This window comes from Amblyomma americanum, chromosome 10, assembly GCF_052857255.1.
Source record: "Amblyomma americanum isolate KBUSLIRL-KWMA chromosome 10, ASM5285725v1, whole genome shotgun sequence".
Classification (NCBI taxonomy): domain Eukaryota; kingdom Metazoa; phylum Arthropoda; class Arachnida; order Ixodida; family Ixodidae; genus Amblyomma; species Amblyomma americanum.
Genome location: NC_135506.1, coordinates 110208660 through 110228742, shown reverse-complemented (window position 1 = coordinate 110228742; position 20083 = coordinate 110208660). Strand labels below are relative to the sequence as shown.

The 20083-nt window shown below is 46.6% G+C and overlaps 1 protein-coding gene across 1 annotated transcript in view; it reads left to right on the top strand.

Moving 5' to 3' along the window:
* Positions 1-20083, top strand: part of LOC144106766 (uncharacterized) — a 130485-nt gene that overhangs the window by 33933 nt on the left and 76469 nt on the right. The window contains exons 5-14 of the mRNA XM_077639613.1: positions 3923-3940; positions 4137-4154; positions 4353-4370; positions 4573-4590; positions 5266-5283; positions 5478-5495; positions 5805-5822; positions 6950-6967; positions 15794-15814; positions 16099-16318. Coding sequence (XP_077495739.1) covers positions 16215-16318 — 104 coding nt within the window. The 5' untranslated portion in view covers positions 3923-3940; positions 4137-4154; positions 4353-4370; ... (5 more) ...; positions 15794-15814; positions 16099-16214. The remainder of the gene's footprint in view (positions 1-3922; positions 3941-4136; positions 4155-4352; positions 4371-4572; positions 4591-5265; positions 5284-5477; positions 5496-5804; positions 5823-6949; positions 6968-15793; positions 15815-16098; positions 16319-20083) is intronic.

The window sequence follows — 20083 nt, the reverse complement described above, 5'->3', positions numbered from 1 at the left end:
TCAAGAATAGAGTTTGAATGCCACCAAAAGGAGGTCCTCCACCCAATTGCTTCGTCCAAAACACGGGTCTTTAACCTAAACCTCGTTTCAACTTCCCCCTTAACCCTTCTGCATCTCTAGATCGAACAAAGGCGCGTTATTCGGGGTAGGGCGGCAAAGGTGTTAAGGGGGAAGATGTAAACAATCCGGCGCACACCTCACCCATGGCGAAACTGAAAGAAAAACTGCCGACGTAGCATATGTTACACCATCTCCTTGTCACGCGGTATCACAGCGGTAAAGCCGGCTAGCGCGCCCAGGTGGGCCTCTGCTTTGCGAGTCACGTGGTTTGCCTGCGCTTCGGGGCCTCAAGATGAAACGCGCATCAAGATTGGCCTGGGGAGACATGTAGTAATAGAGCTTTCGCTCTAAGAGGGCTTGGCAGCAACATAGGATGGGAGGTGGGACTTGAATGACAGGGGCCGGGCAAAAGGAGTGAAAGGGGTTTAGGATTACTAGGAAAACGCGTCATGTGGAGTTCACAAGGCAACATGAGGCAAGGAAACGAAGACGCAAAAACCGTCAAAATATTCTCTTAGTGCGAAATGAAAAGCTAGAGGGAAGAACGAGCCTTACGGTCTGCGCCCGAATCTCTGAAGCGGAAAATAGGGAGCTTGGCCGTCTGTTCCGCCAGTACGGCTTCAAAAGTTCACGCTATGAGTGCTGCTGTATGCTGTGGTCTCTGTTGGGTGAAGCCGACGTACAAATGTGCAGAAATGTATAAACACTTACTTGCACGCATATTATTCATACAGAATGCGCGCTTTCAATGATACCAAAAAGAAGAAGGATAGCGCGCGTCCAACCGGCATATCTCGTTTAGAAGAATGCTGTACTTTTTTTTTTACAGAAGGGAGACAGGTCAGCCTGAACCGTGATCACGTGAACCACCCGTACGTGCGTAGGAGAGCTCATAATGGCGTGACGCGGTACTCAGGAAGGCACTAATTCTGACTGGCGGCTATTCGTTTCACGCGAAAAAGGCAAATGCAAACAAGAACGTGTGAAAATTCGATTGGTTACAGCTTACGCTGGTTTTATTCAATCAAAGCAGCGCCTAAAAGAAAAATCTCTATGGAAATAAGGAAATACGTAGAAGAAGGCCAGCAACACAACATCTGCGAGCACGTTAAAATGCGCAAAACTTGGGACACATAGGTTTCGTTAAAGGGGCTGTGAAGGGGGCTCTAATAAAGTTGCGGCATGCCTGGGATAATGAAGCACGCCGCTTTGCGAATAGTTTCCAGCAAGAATTTAAGTGTCCTTTGTAGAAGCTGAGTTATCTGTAGTTAACATTTGAATTTCAGCGTCTTCGCGCCTTTCCCTCTCCTCTCGTCACTTTTTGCACGCTGGAAAGTAGCCGCTCCTTCACCGACCCCTCTCTGCGAGTAGAGCTCCCTGACCCGCCGGAGCTAAACGGCTTATTTGCCGCGGCCACGGTAGCTGCCTGACGTCTGAACGAATCTAACCAATGGCCACCTCTAACCATGTCTACGCAGATGCGGGGGGCGGAGGAGGGTGCATGCATGAAAAAGCCGTCGGGAAGGGCTCGCCAACTTTGACGCTTGATTGTGGGTCGTCTGCTGCGTGTAAAAAGAGTATTATCTGGCTCTGGTTTTCATGGCAACGCAGTGCAGCGATTAAGTGAGTTAATGTGCTCTCCTCGGAAGGCGTTTCAGAGCCCCTTTAAGAGTGCTGCCCCATTGCGTTCTTTGGTGGCCTTGAGGTAGCACGCCCTGCTCGCGCCCCAAGGGGTGGCGGTTAGCTACTTAAGCCGTGTATAGTAATGACTCAATTCCTCTTGGTGGCGCCAGCACGTGTTTGTCATTCCGTGAATACGTGGAAGCTTTAGAATAATAATAATAATAATTGGTTTTAGGGCGAAAGGAAATGGCGCAGTATCTGTCTCATATATCGTTGGACACCTGAACCGCGCCGTAAGGGAAGGGATAAAGGAGGGAGTGAAAGAAGAAAGGAAGAGAGAGGTGCCGTAGTGGAGGGCTCCGGAATAATTTCGACCACCTGGGGATCTTTAACGTGCACTGACATCGCACAGCACACGGGCGCCTTAGCGTTTTTTCCTCCATAAAAACGCAGCCGCCACGGTCGGGTTCGAACCCGGGAAGCTTTAGAAAAAATTAAAATTTAGTGGTTATTTCGGCCCCTGCTGGTTGAATTTGTTTTATATATGTGCTTATGCCCAAATTAAATAATCATAATAGTGAAGAAACTTCTTATGGCTAATCATCAGCATAGAGCAATTAACCACAGCTGCACATGTCAAACTATTCATATAACACACGCTCACGCCGCCGTAGATGATCCTTTGTAGACATTGGTTTATAATGGAGCAACCTATTGTGAGGAAGCATTGCGTAACCGTGCTAAATACTGCCACTTTTTAGAAATGACGCAACCAATACTGGGGATACACTGTACAGTAAGAGCCATCGTCGGATGTGTCATAAATCGGCACTGCGAATATGGTGGAACAGCGCGCTATCACAGGCCAAGAAGTACATCGTTAGAAGTGTCACAGAGTGGCACTGGCAGTACTGAGAAAACAGTGGCAGCACTGGTCTTTTTATGGGGCTGGATATTGCCAACATATTTACAATATTGGACAGATGTCTTGTGCTGTTTTCAATACTGCCTTTTAAGTCAGCGAATGAATTGCCGTGAATCGTCGCTTTTCTCTTTCACTGCGTCAGCAGTATAGATAGTGCTCTTTCGGCAAAATATCCACGGTCCCTCCGTCTTAACAAAGCCTTCAACCTAAGCGCCCCTAGCCCACTGAAGCGGATCGGGCCAGCTTCCGGGCAACCTCCGGGCGCGTAGTACTCTCCACTGGAGTACGCTGTGAAATGTGCACATCCGGGCACCCACCCGTAAAACTGCACCTCCCACTCAGGCGCATCTATCACCTATTCTCTTCCTCCGCCCAAGTGCTCTACGCGGTTCCCTCGTGCACTTTCACTCTCCATCCACGTCCGCCCTCCTGAAGCCTGTACCCACGCAGAGCGAAACGAAAGAAGCGACGGCGAAATCCCATTCAAAGACGCTACTTGTGTCTTACATCACTTGACTGCCTGTGCAGTTTAATGTAAATAATTATTGAACCCTTTGTCACTTTTACATCTCGCCGATACCTTCACGTACAGCAAGGCGGAAATTTGGGCGAGTTGGTAAGTGTTCATTTTCGCTCTCAGCGCAACACGAACGGGACACAAGACGAAGGACTAGCACAAACAGGCGCTGTTTGTGCTAGTCCTTCGTCTTGTGTCCCGTTCGTGTTGCGCTGAGAGCGAAAATGAACCTTCACGTAACCTCTTTTTCCCCTCAACTCTTCGGTCTCAAAAATGAATGGATATTTTGACATTGTCATTAAGCGGTTAACTGCATTTTCACACTTAAAACGCATGGTTCACTCTTTTCGGCACATGTCTTGCTCTTAATTGCACGGTATACTTTGCTTCAAACAATTGGGAACTGGTGCTTGAATATCAGAAAACTAATGATTGGCTTAACTTCTTACATTTCCTATGATGTGAGAGGCCTTTCGTTTTTTTTCCCATGGCGTCTTCATACACTATTTTACGGAAAGATTAGGCCCGCCACGATGCGTTATTCTATGTTATGTTACTCTGTTGACTGACCAGAACTATCTTAACTCTGTTTTCATGAATAACTGAAAGAAATGTGAAAACTGCTGTGAACTACGTACCACTATTAGTTGGCATTTTCGATCGTGACCTGGCCAATTCTGGCCAAATCCATGTCATCCGTTCCGGGCTCTCGCAGTAGTTCATGGAAAGCTTGAGGCCTTATTGTGTGTTGTCTGACACTCGATTTTTTATATATGTCGCCCTAATTTTCATTTCAGCTACTACGACAACAAAACGTAAGTCACAGTGATGTATTTACCACTATTATTATAATCCTATGTATTAAAGCGATGTCGACTAGCGCGGCAAGAACAGACCCAACTTAGGTCCTACCCTCCGCTGTAAAATGGCGGTAATTGAAGAGCACGAGATCTCATTCTTTGCCATGTTACTGAAGCATAATAATCAATAATACTATGATTTGCGTTGTAGCAACTACGACAACCAAAAGTAAGTACCGCTGTGCAATAAACGGCGTAAGTATCTTTGCATTATATGAACGCAATCTGGAGTAGCGCGGCGAAGGCAGCTACTGCAAGTCACCTGTGTGTCCGGCTTAAAATCTCCTCGCGAAAATGACATTGACTCTTTGTGTTTTGTTAAGGCAGTTTGTATCATTTACCTATGCTATATTTATTTCGTTTTCAGCAACTACGACAACAAAAAGTAAAAAGTGCTACGCACTAACTCCGCAAATTTTTCCGTTTATGAATACGATCTAGACTTGACTAAGATAGCGATGCCTGGAGTAAGAAACTGCCTGCTATTCATCGTAAAATCTGCCGGATAATAAACTGAGGCATTATGAGTCATTCTTTGGCATGCCACTCTGAAGTTCTCACTTATGCCACTTTTATTGTGCTTTCAGCTACAACGACAACAAAAGGTAGGAATAGCTGTGCACTATCCTAAAAAAATATATCGCTATTTGTAAGGCAACAGGATGAAAGATAATTGTACGTGCTATCTCCCTAACAGTCCATTCTTTTCAGGAAAATATACGAAAGTCGCAATTTATTTCAGGAAGTCGTTATATGGTTATCTAAAGCTTAAGAAAATTTCCTTTTTTTTCTACTTAATTTGTCGACAAAACTAAAACCCGGCCGCAGAACTAAAAATCGGTGCTGGACGAGCCTTATTCACCTTAAACTATACAGAGATTACCATAAAAGGCACGATGAGCTGAAGTCGTCATAACCAAAAAAAAATAATCGCCGTAGGCCTATGGCGAGCATGGCGCGTCGTAGTCCGCTCAGGGGTTAATAGGCTTTCGTCAATAAAAGAGCTATGAAAACAGACTCTGCGTTAAATCAATATATTATCTAGGCTAACGTAATCTTGTACCTCAGAAACTACGACCACGAAACGTAGGCTCTGGTGTGCATTTCCCCTCACTACCATTTTGCCAATCTTGAACGAGATTTCAAGGTGCCAGAAAGGAAATAACAGACCTTTCAGCCTTTGTAAAGTTGATGGACAATTAACGCATATCGTGACACCCTACCCTTCTCTTTGTCAAAATGGGGATTACTGGTCTATGATACTACAATTTGTGTTTCAGAAACTACTACAACGAAGAGTAAGTACCATTGTGCACAAGCCGCTTCTACTAGTGTGAATGTCTTAAGCATAATCTGAAATCACGGTGTGAAGGCATCAAAAACAAAAGAACAATGACAGTTGTAAAATCTGTCGACAATTCAAGAAAAAGCACGAGACCCTTTCTTTGTTGCATTACTGTGGATTGTCTGAACTACGTGATTCCGCTTTCAGCAACTACCACAACGAAACGTAAGAAGTGCTATGCACGTAGCGCTACTGAAAGTGGGAGTTGGGCCTAGTAAGTTGCTTATCACGGTAGCAACGCACCAGACATTTTGTGGACAAAAGTTGTACGCAAAATGTTTAGCGCGTTCCTACTATGGTGGCACTACTATTGGTTTGCATTCTATGTTTGGGACCTCGACAAATGTAGCGAAGGCAGCCTTAAAAAAATACGCCCGTTGTAAATCTCGTCGGCAGTTAAAAAGGGCATGTGGACATTTTTTGATTTTCGTTAACATTGATCACTGATTCAAAATACTGCTATTTGCGTTTCAGCAACAACGACCACAAAAAGTAAGAGTCCCAATTGTTCTATCAGCTTGCAAGATTTGTTATTTTTAATCAAAATTTCCGATTGGGCGAGTTGGTGGGACATGATTCGAAATGACCAGCGCGGGAACGGACGAAGACAAGAGAAGAAAAAAGCAACGTCCAAAACAAAACAAAGGGAGGTCATTGATGCCTACTTTATTGCTAAGGCAGGGGACATTTGCTTAAGCACGCCCTCAATTTCACTGCACGAAAAAGATATGCGCTTCCTTGACCATGCCTAATAATTACTGTTTTTGCATGTTCGCCTGCTGCTTCCCGTCTACTCATGAAGTTTTCTTATGTTAGCCAGTGCGCATACTTCTTCTCAGGCTTTTGGCGCAGCTTAAAAGTTGTAATCGTCCAAATTGTGTTTTAGATGTGGACTGTTAGTTTTCTGTCAGTGTTTACCTCGTTGCCTTCCTAGCATTGACAAATTTCTGCTCCTTTTCAGGTTATATTCGTTTGTTTTTAGCCATTTTTTGTGGCATCCGTAGGATTGTATGAAGTTTTATGTTATTTTAAATTACTCACTCTGCTTTTGCTTTGCTTGCTTGGGCCCTTTTAGGCTCGGTCGTTGTTACTCTAAGTGTTCTTGACACCGCCCTTTGGCCACAATGTTGTTTGCACGCATTTTTATTTTTTCTTTGCAGTTTACAGTGCTTTTTTTGATTTGATCATTTCATAAAGTTTCCCGCACCCTTTTTCCATATTTAGTTTTTATTCTTCCGGTCCATGCATGTGTCGGCCGCCCTTTGATGACTGCTTTAGGCTGCAATCTTTGCCCTCTGACTGTCACGTGGTATTTTTTTGGCATCTGTTGTGCTGGAATTTGGCATATATTGTGCTGGGTGCTGGGTTTTCGTCTAAAATAAACAGTTGTTAATCAGCGCCCGTCCTGTCGCCAGTGTTTTTTCTTCTTTTGTCTTCGTTTATTTACGCGCTGGTCATTTCGAATTGGTTCTTTTTAAAGACGGTCTTACAATCTTGAAACAGGTCTAACAAAAGCTCTCTCCTCCTGTAAAATCTGGCGGCAGTTAAAGAAAAATACGGCACTGTTTCCGAGAGTTCGTCTATATCAATGATCTCTGCTACCATAATTTGTATTTCAGAAACTGCTACAACGAAAAGTAAGTAACTCTCTGTATAAATTCCTGATGCTCTTCGGCCACTCGCAAACACAGCCTCAAACACGATCTCTAAACAGCAACATCAGGATACCTGTCGTTCTTTGTAACTCTCCTCATTGATTCAAGGATAAGCGTGGTTTTTTTGCCAGTAACAAAATAAACCACGGCGCAAAACCCCACATCATCATAACCTTTAGAGCGCGTAGACTTTTAAAAATTAGGTACTATTAGTTCTATCTTATTAGTGAGACTACAACGACTATAAAAAGTCTGCATAATCTGCAAACTCCTGCAGGGATGGTAAAATTGGCATGAATCGAGGGTTATTTTACACATATTTTTATTTTTGTCCTTTCGATATCATATTTTTGGCGAAGTAGAGATGCAGGGTACAGGAAAAATATGTCAAAACAAATATCTCTTCAATGGCTTTATTTCCAGACCTTACCTTGTCATCCACTGGTCGCTATGAAATGCTCTGAAAAGAAACGACGCATTTGGTTGGTCTAACCCGATAGCTTTTGTTATAACTAGGCTGGTTATTGAAGGTCATGCGGATGCTTGCCGTCAGCCCCAGGGCGGCGATACTACGCCGGCCATGCACGATTCATTTGTGTACAGCAGTCGGAAAAACACTGCGTGACAATGCTTCCAAGTTTCTGAACACAGTTCCGCATAACATTCAAGGCGACAAAGTTGTAATAGGTGTTGAAACCAAGGTAAAAGGCGGTAGGCATGACAAGGCCTTGGCTCTTTTATACAGACAGCAGCACACACCTCTAGCGCACATACTACATAGACGGCATGAATTAAATATATCACGTGTTATCTACACACGCGAAAAAAGAGAATTTCTAGAAAGTAGTAATACATGCACTGGTTTTCACATAAAACAACAATCCATAAGCATCAATAACATAATTTTCATGTTAGACAATTTTTATACAAAGATAAGACCACATAATCTGAAAAGGAAAAGCCGAACTACCTAGAGCAGAATCGATGTAACTATACAGGATATTGATTTAAATATATTGTGAAGGAAGGCCAGGCAGAGACGGCAAGACGTCTGTGGAAGGCTAGACCACAGAGGTCAAAGCCGTAGCAAGGCCGGGGTGTGCGAGGCGGGGCTGCAAGCAGGAGGACTGCAGCTGATCGAGGCGTTGGCAGGTGGTAATGATTGAATCGACACTTGAAGGATTTTGAGCAATTAGGGTGTTAAAAGCCACAGAATTCATTCCTTTCAGAACATGGTGGACGCGGTCAGTTCCCGGCATGGTGGGACTAAAACGACGGCAAAGGGCAAGTACGTCCTCGATGTAAGACGCATATGATTCATCAGGACCTTGAAAGCGGGAAGCGAGCTTGGTCTTGGCGACCTCAGTCCGAACAGCCTGGTCGGCAAAGTACCGACGGAATTGCTGTTTGAAGGTAGACCAGTTAGTGGTATGGGGTTCGCGTTTGATGAACCAGTTTCTGGCGACCCCAATGAGGTAGAAAGAAACGTTGAGAAATTTTAAAGCGTCATCCCACCGGTTGTAGGCACTGCAGCGTTCATAGGTGTCGAGCCACTCATCCACGTCCTCGTCGCGACGACCAGCGAACATCGGTGGGTCGCGTTGTCGGAAGGGCGCGGTCGAAGGGGGCGTTGCAGGTGAGGCCGAGGTAGAGGGTCCGGCGGGGTCGGGGTTGTCTTTGGTTGGCATGACGATAGTGGGAGGTGCACAACGGCGACCGGACCGCAGCTCCAGCGAGAGGCAGGGTACAAGGCAGCAATGGGATCGAGTTTCACCTCCACCACTTGTTAAGGAAGGCCAGGCCGAGACGGCAAGACGTCTGTGGAAGGCTAGACCGAGACGGCAAGATGGCCGTGCCTGGTGTTTATTCCAAAATCGAACCCGGGCACGTGCCACCGGCGCGTGCCACAGGCGCAGCCACGGAAAAGCTCCCTGGAAGGCTCACAATATTTTAATAATTTTAACATCTTTGTTGACGTAGAAAATTCTCTGTGCAGTGAAGTTAGGTTGAAAAATTGGCTGTGGTTTATCTCTGGTTAAACCTGGAATGACGCGATAGCTACAGCTGGCCGAGTGGAACTCGCTCAGTCGAATTGCAATGTCAGCCTTTCGCCGCTCCGTTTCGCTGGGCGTTCCTTCTTCATCTTCGTCCCTGGACGGGGATTCACTATCTCCCCTGCCCCCTCTCCTCTCCTCCCCCACTCGGTTTCGCCGGCAGCTGCTCCGCAGCATGAGACAAACCACGTGACCTGCCACAGAGCTCAAGGGGTGCCACGCTGAAGGCTAGAAGTGCAAGCGTAGTGTAGCTCTCGCTAAAAAACAAGCAGTATGTGAAAAGTTGATTTGTTTCTCATAATAGGTCTGAGTCAGAGGAACAAGTGTTCCCGGATGCCATGTTACGGCAGGTCTGCCGGGTAGCGTGGCATACAGTCTTTTATGGTGGGTATGTGGTAGTAACCGAAAGTAACAAAATTTAATGTGCGGGCAGAATAGCATATTTAAAAAAAAGGGCTCTACGGGAAAATGAAATGAAAGTGAAAATTGGTTTTGGGGGCAAAGAAATGGCGCAGTGACTGTCTCACAAATCTCGGTGGACACCTTAACCTCGCCGTAAAGGAAGTGATAATGATAAAGGAGGGAGTGAAAGAAGAAAGGAAGAAAGAGGCGCCGTAGTGGAGGGCTTAGAATAATTTCGACCGTCTGGGGATCTTCAACGCGCACTGACATCGCACAGCACAAGGGCAAATTTTGCATATTCGACTACATCCAAGCATGGCCCCCGCGGACAGGTACGAACCTCAGAGCTCCGGCTCAGTGGCCGAGCGCGCTAACCTCAGAGTACCCGCGGCGGGTTGGGAAAATCTGGGTCTGGTATACCATAGCCTTCAGGGGCTCAAATGGCTTTTTATTTAGAGAACAAGCATCGTATTAAACTTCCCAGATGAGGTGGTTTCCGATACGAGAGTGCATTATACTTTATAAGAGCACCATACAATAACATTTTTAGCCAAATTGTTATTAAGCAGATTGTTTTAGAAAAAACGCTGTATAGCTTTGCTCAAATCCTTTACTAAGTTTAAAACATGCACATCTCAAGAAATGTTTTCATTAAACCAAACCAGAAGCCTGTGATTAGGAACAATCGCAAGTTAAGGATATCCAAGTCGAAACCAAGGAGAAGAAAGAGGCTTGTGCGGGGCATGTGATGCGAAAGCAAGATAACCGATGGTCCTTTAGAGTCGGGGCCTGGATTCCAAGAGAAGGGAAACATAGCAGGAGGCGGCAGAAAGTTAGGTGAGCGGATGAGATTAAGAAGTTCGCAGGGCTAATGTTGCCGCAACTTGCCCAACAAAGGGTTAAAACTGGACAGATATTGGAGAGTCTTTCCATGCAGTGGGTGTAGTCAGGCTGTCGATTATGGTGTTGATGATCAACTACATTGCATTGTTTAGTAATGTTTATACGTTTGAGCATTACATAACTACTTTTAAAACGTACGAGCTAAGTTAGTTTGCCATTACTTAGTCATATAACCTATTTAAATAACACTGACATTTATTTATAGTTTAGGCGAGGAGCGGTCAGCGAAAAATGTATTGGTGCCATCGGCGTACATGATCAGATCGGCTGAGCCAGGAATATTAAATATATCATTAATATGCACTTTGAATAACAGTGAATAACATGTCCTTGTGGTACATCTTGTTTTATGACTATGTTAGTAGAACAGCAGTGATTAACTCGCACAAACGGAAACCTGCTGCACATATAACTTCTTAGGTCCAAAGGTAGATGACAGCTCTGCATATCAAGCTAATTTATCTAATAAATTATCATGTTGGACCAAGTAAAATGCTTTCCGAAAGTCGAAGAATAAACGGAGGGTGCTTTTACGACGTTCAACACTATCAATCATTTTCACTTTCATCAATGCTTGTTTTGTAGACCTTCGCTTCACAAATCCATATTTAAAGCTAGTTATATTGTTGCATTTGTAGAAAGAAGTTTTCGAGTAGAATGTTTATTACATCCTCTGATACCTTAGGCAACACTGGCTATATTGAAATTGGGCGGTGATATGAGATTTAATTTTTATTTTCACCCTTGTACACTGGATACACACGAGCTATTTTTAAACCATATGGGAACGCTCCAGCTCTAAGTTCGAGGTTAATGGTGGAAGTCATGGCGTCACATATGGACGTCGATACATGCTTCAGGGAAGCTGCTTTTGTCATCATGACCTGCTGATGCCTTATCTTTAAAGTTTGTAATTAAATCCATGACTTAAGTTGTAGTCGCCGAACATTAGGTAACAAAGTTTGATAATGTGCTTATCAGGTTTGAGTGCGTTGCACACCAGACTGGGTCATTGCAATCTGCAGTGGCAGCGTTAACAAAACTCCCTCAATGCTGCTGCTATAGTTCAGAGCCAATCGTATATTTCTGATAGGTCAGGCTTCCTTTTCCTTTTCAACATATTATTTCATCATCATCGTCAGCATGACAGCGTCGCTGAAGAACAAAGGCCTCTCCCAAACTCTCCAATTAACCCGGTCCTGCGCCAGATGTGACCACCTTTTCCTGCAAACTGCTTTAGCTCAACCGCCGGCCCCTGCTATGCTTGCCTTCGCTTGGTATCCTAACGACCATCGGTTATCTTGCCTTCGCATTACATTCCCTGGCCAAGCCCATTTTTTTTTCTTGATTTCATGGTTATTTGCTTACTGCCACAGCTTCCACGGGGTCTTAACGTATTTGAGAAAAGTCCTTTGGCAGTTTTGATTTCTTTATTTTGTTTGTTGCCATATTTTTGTGTCCAGTAGAAAGACCAGGATTTTTATTTTCAATAAACGTGGCGTACTTTTTCGGTTGTTAATTTCTCATGCTGCGTTTTATTTACCTTTGGTCATCGAAACATTTTTTTTTTTAATTTTCCAGCTCCTCTCCTTCACGCGGAAAGCTACATCATGATACGCAAGAAGTTTTTAAATAAGGCTTCGAACGCAGATCTGTCATTCCATATTTAGTGTCACACGAGGCATCGTCTACCAGTGAACTGAATTTATCCAACAACTCATCATATATATCTTTTGTCTTACATATGGTGCGCCACTGGCTAGGCTTCTATAGTCTAATAGGAACAACACAAAAACAGGCAACTTGTCACTGATACCGTTTGTCAGAACACCAGACATGGTTTGGAAAAATTATCCATTTTGGCGCAAATATCTAGCAAAGTAGAAGTAGTTGGAGTTAATCTTCTGAGTAAAATTGTTTAGTTAGAACATCCATATGCGTTAATAACCATGTTTAGTTCCCGCGCTATATCATTATCAAAAATTTAGTTTACGTTGACATGACCTATAAAAACAAATGGAAGCTTGGTGTGAGTTAAGAATTCCATTACATTTTCTAAAAACTGTTAATAGTGTGAGCGACAGACTCACTGCTAGCGCCAGCACCTTCCATTAACAGCATCTCCTAAGGCCAAGCAGCCAAGCCTAATGCAGTGTGCGTCACGCAGCGAGTGCGGGGACCATTGCATGTGAGTAGAGTGAGCGAACATGTGCTCCTTGATCGAGCACGGAGCTTAATGTGTAGTGGGGCGCAATGCCTGATTAATGAGGTTACCATTACGTGGGCCTTGCTCAGCCTCCACCTAACTTCGGCCACGCCCTCACAATATACGCCGTAGTCACACAAAGTCCCTTCATTGTGGTTAGCACCAACAATCCCAGTGATAAATGTACTTGACAGCATCAGTGGCGGTTGCAAGTATGAAAGGCCCAGCGCAAGGCTCTTGGTTCTTGTGCATTAATGTTCCACTGAAGGTATTCATTAGCCAATATTGTGCAGAAAATACGTGCGCTCACGCCGAAATCGCTAAGTTCTCGTGGCTCACAACTGTACAAGAGCTGGAGAGCATGCCTGGTGACGAAAATTATTTCGCAAAATAGAATAGTATGCTTAGGAGACGGTGAGATTTGGAATAAAATACGAAAGAAAATTGTTCGGTGATCCCTACCGTAAGGCTTTCATATTCGAGACATTTGGAACAGGGTGACCCTGTCGGTTAGGGGCATAGCTGAAGAGCGGGACGTAAGTGCGCAGGCGCAGGAAATAACGCCCCACCGGTGGTGGTCCTGCGCATGCGCAGTGGCTACCCGCTATTCGCCTATGCCTCTAACCGATATAGTGACTCTATTCTAAAGGTTCCTATAGGTATGTTCCCGCCTAGAGTTACTATATAGGTACCTAGAGTTGCGCGTTTGTTTTCCCAGGGCCGCTTGCGCCTCTATTGGCCATACGCGATCACGTGGTTTAAAAGCATCCAACAGTTGCGTAGAAGCCAACTCCTTTGCGTCCTTTAGCCCCAGACCATTGCTAAGTGTAAAATCATGCACCCACTTTTTTGGTGCGTTGCGGCGTTTTTCCTTGTGTCCTAGAACGCATGTAAACTGAAAACGATGTTTTATTATCAATAACACGGAGCTTTTACACAAGTGCTCACAAATCATTGAACAGAAAACGTTCGTGATTTGTAAGGTTTAAAACCGATGACCCCGCACATTCACATGCCGGGTATTTTGTTCGTAACTCTTCGAGGTAGGCCTCGGTGCAGCATACGCAATATTAGCAAGCTGTGTCATTCTATGGAAGAGTAATTTACCTAAAATAAAGAAAATTCGGCAGCCAGGGTCAAGCAGATTGGGCCTGCACTCGCTCTAACCACTGCACCAAGTCCTCTTCCTGTATGCAAGAGTTGCGGCTTTCCCTCATAATTTAGATGTTTTCTGAGGCAAATCGGCAGACCTACGCGCAACTCAGGTACTTATACAGTGATTCGTTTCCGGCCGTTTGATCGCTCTGAGAACAACTCGCCTAATCGGCATGGTGGCGCCCTCCCCCGCTCAGATTCAGAGTTCGCACAGTCTGCCAGCTCTGAGCCATCGGATTGGAGTGACCCGAGCGACCAGTCGAAGACACCGATAGAGTAACAGCGTTCCGGTGTGTAGATTTTATCGTAGCACGCTCTCTCATCGCCGGAACGACTCATTGCAGTACGAGAAAGCTGAAAGGCGTCTTAGACACCGGAACTAAAATTAATGCCTGATTACCGTTCCCCTCATAGATTACAGTAGTATACGCACCTAATTTTAGTGGCATGTTTTTTTCTCTATAATGATGCAGAAGACTCTAATACGCATGAAGCACCACATGATATTCGCCTATAGCCGCTAAATAACTGATAATAAAATTTTTCTTTCAAACTATATCGGTTTCGGTTTCAACCGGCAAACATGACTGTGACGTCAGTGTGTGCATTTAGGTGATGTGAGGCAGGAAAAACTTCATTACAATTTTTGGTTCTGCATTAGTTGTCATTCCAGCTTTTGAAGCAGGCTGATTTTAGCATTGTAGTAAATAAAGACGACGATGTATCGGTTATATGATGTAACCTATAAGAACAGGCTAACGTCACTGTCATAGTTCGACTGTTCAAGCCTAAACCGACACAGTACAAGAAAGAAATTCGGTTGTAAATCGTTTATTCGTTGTGGGAGAATACCACGTGGTAATACATATATGATAATGCCTTATGCGTGATTACAAAGAAGAAAACACACACTTTCTGTCGTTATCTGCCGTGGTTCTAGACGCCATTTGCGCTGATCGACTCAGTGGGGCTACGCGACCGACATAAGAATTTAGCCTTGCGAGAGCTACGCGAATGCGAGAGAGTCTCGTGAGATGCGAAGAGGCTAATCGATGCGTAGGCACTGTGAATAGAGCACCCCGCATTGAGCAGTAGAGTTGTTATATTGTCGCCATTATCTTTGAACCATAAAACTAGCTGTCTAACGATGGGTGACACTCGTTGCTTCATATTTTGTTAACGCGCAGGAAAACTCGGGGCTACTCCTTCCAGTGCTAGTCTAGCAATAACTTAGTTCCCACAGCGTTTGGCTACCGACCCCAAGGACGCGGATTCAAATCCCCTGTCAAGGTTGCCACGCACATCGATGCACACCAATTGCAAAAATGTTCTTGTTCCGTGTGCTGTCCACGCACGCTAAAGAACCGCAAGTGGTGTGAGTTATCCCGGGGCCCTCCACTTCGGTGTCCCTCAGCGCCCTTAAGCAGCTTCCGGACGTTACACCTCACATACAATACCAGCACTGACCAAAACCTGAACGCTAACTTCCTTTAACCGACTACCGTTGGCTTTTTTCTGTCGTTATAATTTGCCTCCTGCTACGCATTTATCGCCCAAAAAGCCGGCGAATGCCTTTTTGCGCCTATCGGGGTAAAAGAAAATGCTAACGGGGTCTTGTAGTGTAACGACGCAAATTCTTTAGAATGTACCATATAAACGCACCAAGAACATGCATTCTGGCTGAAGCAAAGCAAACATTAACGCTTGGTGTTTGTTTGTAGGAATGGGAATACGACAAATTTATTTATTTATTTATGTCACAAATACTGCAGGCCCTAAGTGGGGCCTAACAGGAGGGGCGACAAAAAAATACCGCATTGTGAATATCAATTCATTGCGCGAAACATAAGTAAAATACACTGAGACATGTTAGATTCTTATAATAAAACATTCATAAATACGGAACACGTAAACATATATAAGGTTGTTTCTTGTACCTACACGCGGGTGCCACCCAGGGATTAATAAGAGCTAGTCCTTCAGGCAAAGATCTGGATAGAGCTTCCTAGGGTTTCTGCGTGAAGCCTGCTCGGGTCGACACAGCTCGAAATAAAACTAGCTGGCTGTATTTCCGCCTTCTATTTCCAGAAGCCCCTGTGATCACAACCCGTAAGTGTGTGCACCGGTTTCCTGTGCAATGACGCAATTTTTATATGTATCGCGGTGATCTTCTTTGGCGTGCAGATGCGAAAAGAGCTTTAGCCACTACTTGTGGCCACTTTTGCATACTTGAGGAATCTACCAGTGGTGAGAGAGGAAAGCTGTCAATAAAGCAGTCATCCTTAGATGTACACCTAACGGTATTTACAGAATGGAACTCACTCTAAGGTGCATTTCCGCAAAGTTGGTACTTGCCAGCGATAGGGGACCACGATGCTGTGCACTGTCCGCAGAGCGCCCGATACCACCATACACTTTGGTGTGCACGACGGCTAACTATACCAACGAAAAGACGTTGTTCCCGGATGACGGCCTGTGCGACTACACCCTGCTGGATGAGCTGCACGTGATGAAGCCAAAGGACCTGGGTGAGCCTCACCCGCCAAGTCTGCAGCGCATCACGCAAATGGCTGCCCTGCACAGGAAGACCGAGTACGGCGTCGGCTTCGAGGAGTGAGTGTGTTAGACTTCCACTATGAGTGTGACGCCAAACGTACGAGTTCCGTTTTAACGCGAGTGCGTTAATTACGCCCCGTTTACCAGGAAATCTGATGTCGACTTTTTCGGCGTCGGCATTGTGAGCGAAAAAATCACGGGCATAGCTCCGGCAGGTGGCCTACAGAGGCCACCTAGGTCACGTCAGCTTGCGACGTCATAACAACCCGCCCACCAGATAATGAGAATAGTTCCTACCCTGGCAGGTGGCTGTTAAATCAATGATTGGCCGCTCGGAAGAGCAACCTGGATCGCCCAGGGCCCACCGCTGGGAGCACCTGCCATCACAGGGCAGTGCGCATCGCTTAACCGCTGCACCACTGCTCCAGGAGGGCTGTGAAGACTCCCAGAGATCCATAATTGTGAAGACTCCCAGAGATCTATTGCTCCGGCAGGCCGACATGTCGACGGTGGGCGGTGCAACCACCGTCGACATGTCGGCCTGCCGGAGCAATGGGTCGTCGCGTCATGCCAGCAGCTGATTTCGTTCACTCAAGCCAGGATTGAGAGTAGCACAATCCTAGCGCGAGAATGCGCTAGTCACGTGATTCTCTTGTATTTCGTGGGCTTTTTTGGAGCTCGGAAAAAATATACACGTGAGGCTTTATTTATCGCAGGCAAATGGAATGGGTGTTTCTTAAGGTGCTCTCCAACTTTGCTAGTTGCACCGGCTGTCTTCGATATTTACGCCTTTTGAAAAATTATCTGAATTAATACTTAATATCAAAGCAAAAATTGCCTATGATCCACAAGCCGGTTGATAGGCGTATGTAAGTAGTGTCCCTGGCGTAACTCAAATATTTTATCTTTTAGCGTTTTCTAAAGTTAGCCTGGACACCCTGCATACTGTAATAAGGAATGTCTTGCAAAGCACTGCGTCGCGAACAACCAGCGGTACAGTCCAGGTACAGACCAGAGGCAGCGGTCAGTCCACAGCACGCACGAGGGACGGAACGTTCGGCGCTTTTCGTTGTCTTCTTCGTTAAGCGCCAGCCTCTGAAGATTCCGGAGCCGAAGGCCAGTATTACAATTTCGGCCGGGCGGAAAGGCGCCATCCTGGCGGCCCAGGGTGATGTGGCGACGGCGCGGTCGTAGTAAGGTTTGAGGCGGGCCGTGTGGACAATTTCGCGGTCTCGGCGACGATGATCAGGGGGGGGGGGATGGCGTAAGGGGTTCGATGAAGTAACTGACGGGGGATGTCTGCTTAAGAATATGGTAGGGTCCCTGGTACTTGCTAATAAGTTTTGATGAAAGGCCGGGACCTCAGGAGGGTACCCAGAGCCGGACCAAAGAGTGAGGAAGGTAAGCGGGAGGAAGTGCACGGCGATCACGGGTGCTTTTCTGCTGCTGCTGGGCGTGAGAAGTGAAGGATCGGGCCAGCTATCGGCATTCTTCGGCATAAGTTGCGGCTTGAGAAAGAGTCGTAAATTCGGAAGCATCAGGGCGGTAAGGTAGAATGGTGTCCATTGTGCAAGAAGGCTCACGGCCGTACAGTAGAAAGTACGGAAAGAATCCGGTGGTGGCTTAAGCAGCAGAATTATAAGCGTATGTGACAAAAGGGAGAACGCGGTCCCAGTTACAGTGATCGGAAGCAATATACATGGCCAGGATATCGCCGAGGGTGCGGTTAAAACGCTCAACCATGCCATTTGTCTGCGGATGGCAGGCGGAGGTGGTGCGATGAACGATTTTGCATTCCTGCGTAGCGTGTAAAGTGATCGATGGCGACGATGATCCAGACGTTGCCGGTTGATGCGCTGGGAAGAGGGCTGACAAGGTCAATGCCAACACGCTCGAAGGGCTGTGCTGCACAAAGCAGCGGCTGCATAGAAGCGGTGGGCATGCGGTGCAGGACTGAACAAACCGGAGGACATAACGGTACATCCCACGCCAGCAGTACCGATGTCGTAGACGGGTGAATGTATCCAAGAGGCCGGCATGGGCACACTGGGGATTATCGTGGTAGGAAGAGCAAATCAAAGAGCGCAGATGGGTCGGAATGACAAGAAGCCACTTGCGACCATCCGGAAGGTAGTTGCGGCTGTAAAGAAGCTCGTATCTGATGGCGAAATGGTGGGACTGACGACGGAGAGCGCGGGAAGGAGGTCGAGGCGGTTGGCCAGATAAGAGACCTAAGAGGCAAGTGATCCATGGGCCTTTGCGTTGCTCGGAAGCCATATCATCGGACTCAAACGTCAAAGAATGCAGGGCGGACATACAATGCGCTGCCTCAGATGGCACACGGGAACGTGATGGGGCGTCAGCATCGGCACGTTTACGGCCGGAACGATACACAATGCGAATGTCGTACTCTTGGAGTCGCAGAGCCCAGCGCGCCAGTCGACCAGAGGGATCTTTCAAAGAGGACAACCAGCAGAGGGCGTAGTGATCGGTGACAACGTGAAAAGGGTGCCCCTGCAAGTAGGGGCAAAATTTGACGACCGCACAAAGGATGGCTAAACACTCCTTCTCGGTGACAGAATAGTTGGCTTCAGCTTTTGTGAGTGTCCGGCTGGCGTAAGCGACAACATATTCGTCAAAGCCTTGCTTGCGCTGAACGAGTACTGCACCGAGGCCGACGCCGCTGGTATCGGTGTGGAGTTCCGTCGGAGAACGAGGGTCGAAGTGACGCAGAATTGGTGGAGTGCTCAGGAGGCGACGGAGTGTCGTAAAGGCTTCATCACAGGCTGGCGGCCAGACCGAAAGGTCGTGGCCGGAAAGGAGCTTGATAAGGGGTCGATGCTAGTGGCGAAATTGCGGAAAAAGCGGCAAAAGTAAGAGCAGAGGCTGAGGTTGCTGCGGAGGTCTCTTACAGGAATCGGCTTCGGAAATTCTGCCACTGCTCGCAACATGGCCGGTTGCGGAAGAACGCCACCCTTCGACACGATATGTCCGAGAATGGTGTAGCTGCTGAGCTTAAAAGCGGCACTTTTTTATATTGAGTTGGAGTCCAGCGTCGGACAGGCAGCGAAGAACAGTCTCAAGGCACTGGAGGTGAGAGGAAAAATCCGGGGAAAAGATTACTACGTCGTCTAGATAGCAAAGACATGTGTGCCATTTGAGCCCTCGGAGTAGGTTGTCCATCATGCGTTCGAAAGTGGCGGGCGCATTGCAGAAGCCGAAGGGCATGACATTAAATTTATAGAGCCCGTAGGATGTGACGAATGCAGTTTTTGGGCGATCGGCCTCTGCCATCTGCACCTGCCAGTAACCAGAGCGCAAGTCAAATGCAGAAAAGGACTCAGCGCCCTGCAGGCAGTCGAGGGCATCGTCGATACGAGGGAGAGGGTTAACGTCCTTGCGTGTAATCTTGTTCAGACGACGTTAGTCGACGCAGAACCTGATGGAACCGTCTTTTTTCTTGACCAGGACCACCGGGGATGACCACGGGCTGTGCGACGGCTGTATCACGTTGCGCTAGAGCATGTCGGTCACCTGCTCGTCAATGAGGCGGCGCTCAGCGGCTGGCACGCGCCACGGACGTTGGCGCAAAGGGGCATGGGTTCCAGTGTCAATACAGTGGGTAACGATAGTTGCGCGGCCTAAGAAAGGTTGCTGGTAGTCAAACGAAGCTTGAAAACGGTGCAAGACAGCGGCAGGCTGGTCTCGTTGGGAAGGCAGCAGGGCGGCGTCGACGGAACGGTGACTAAGATCGACAGAAGACTGATTGGTGATGGAAACGAGCCTAATGGCACTGACGTGAAGGCTGGCCGTGCTATCGAC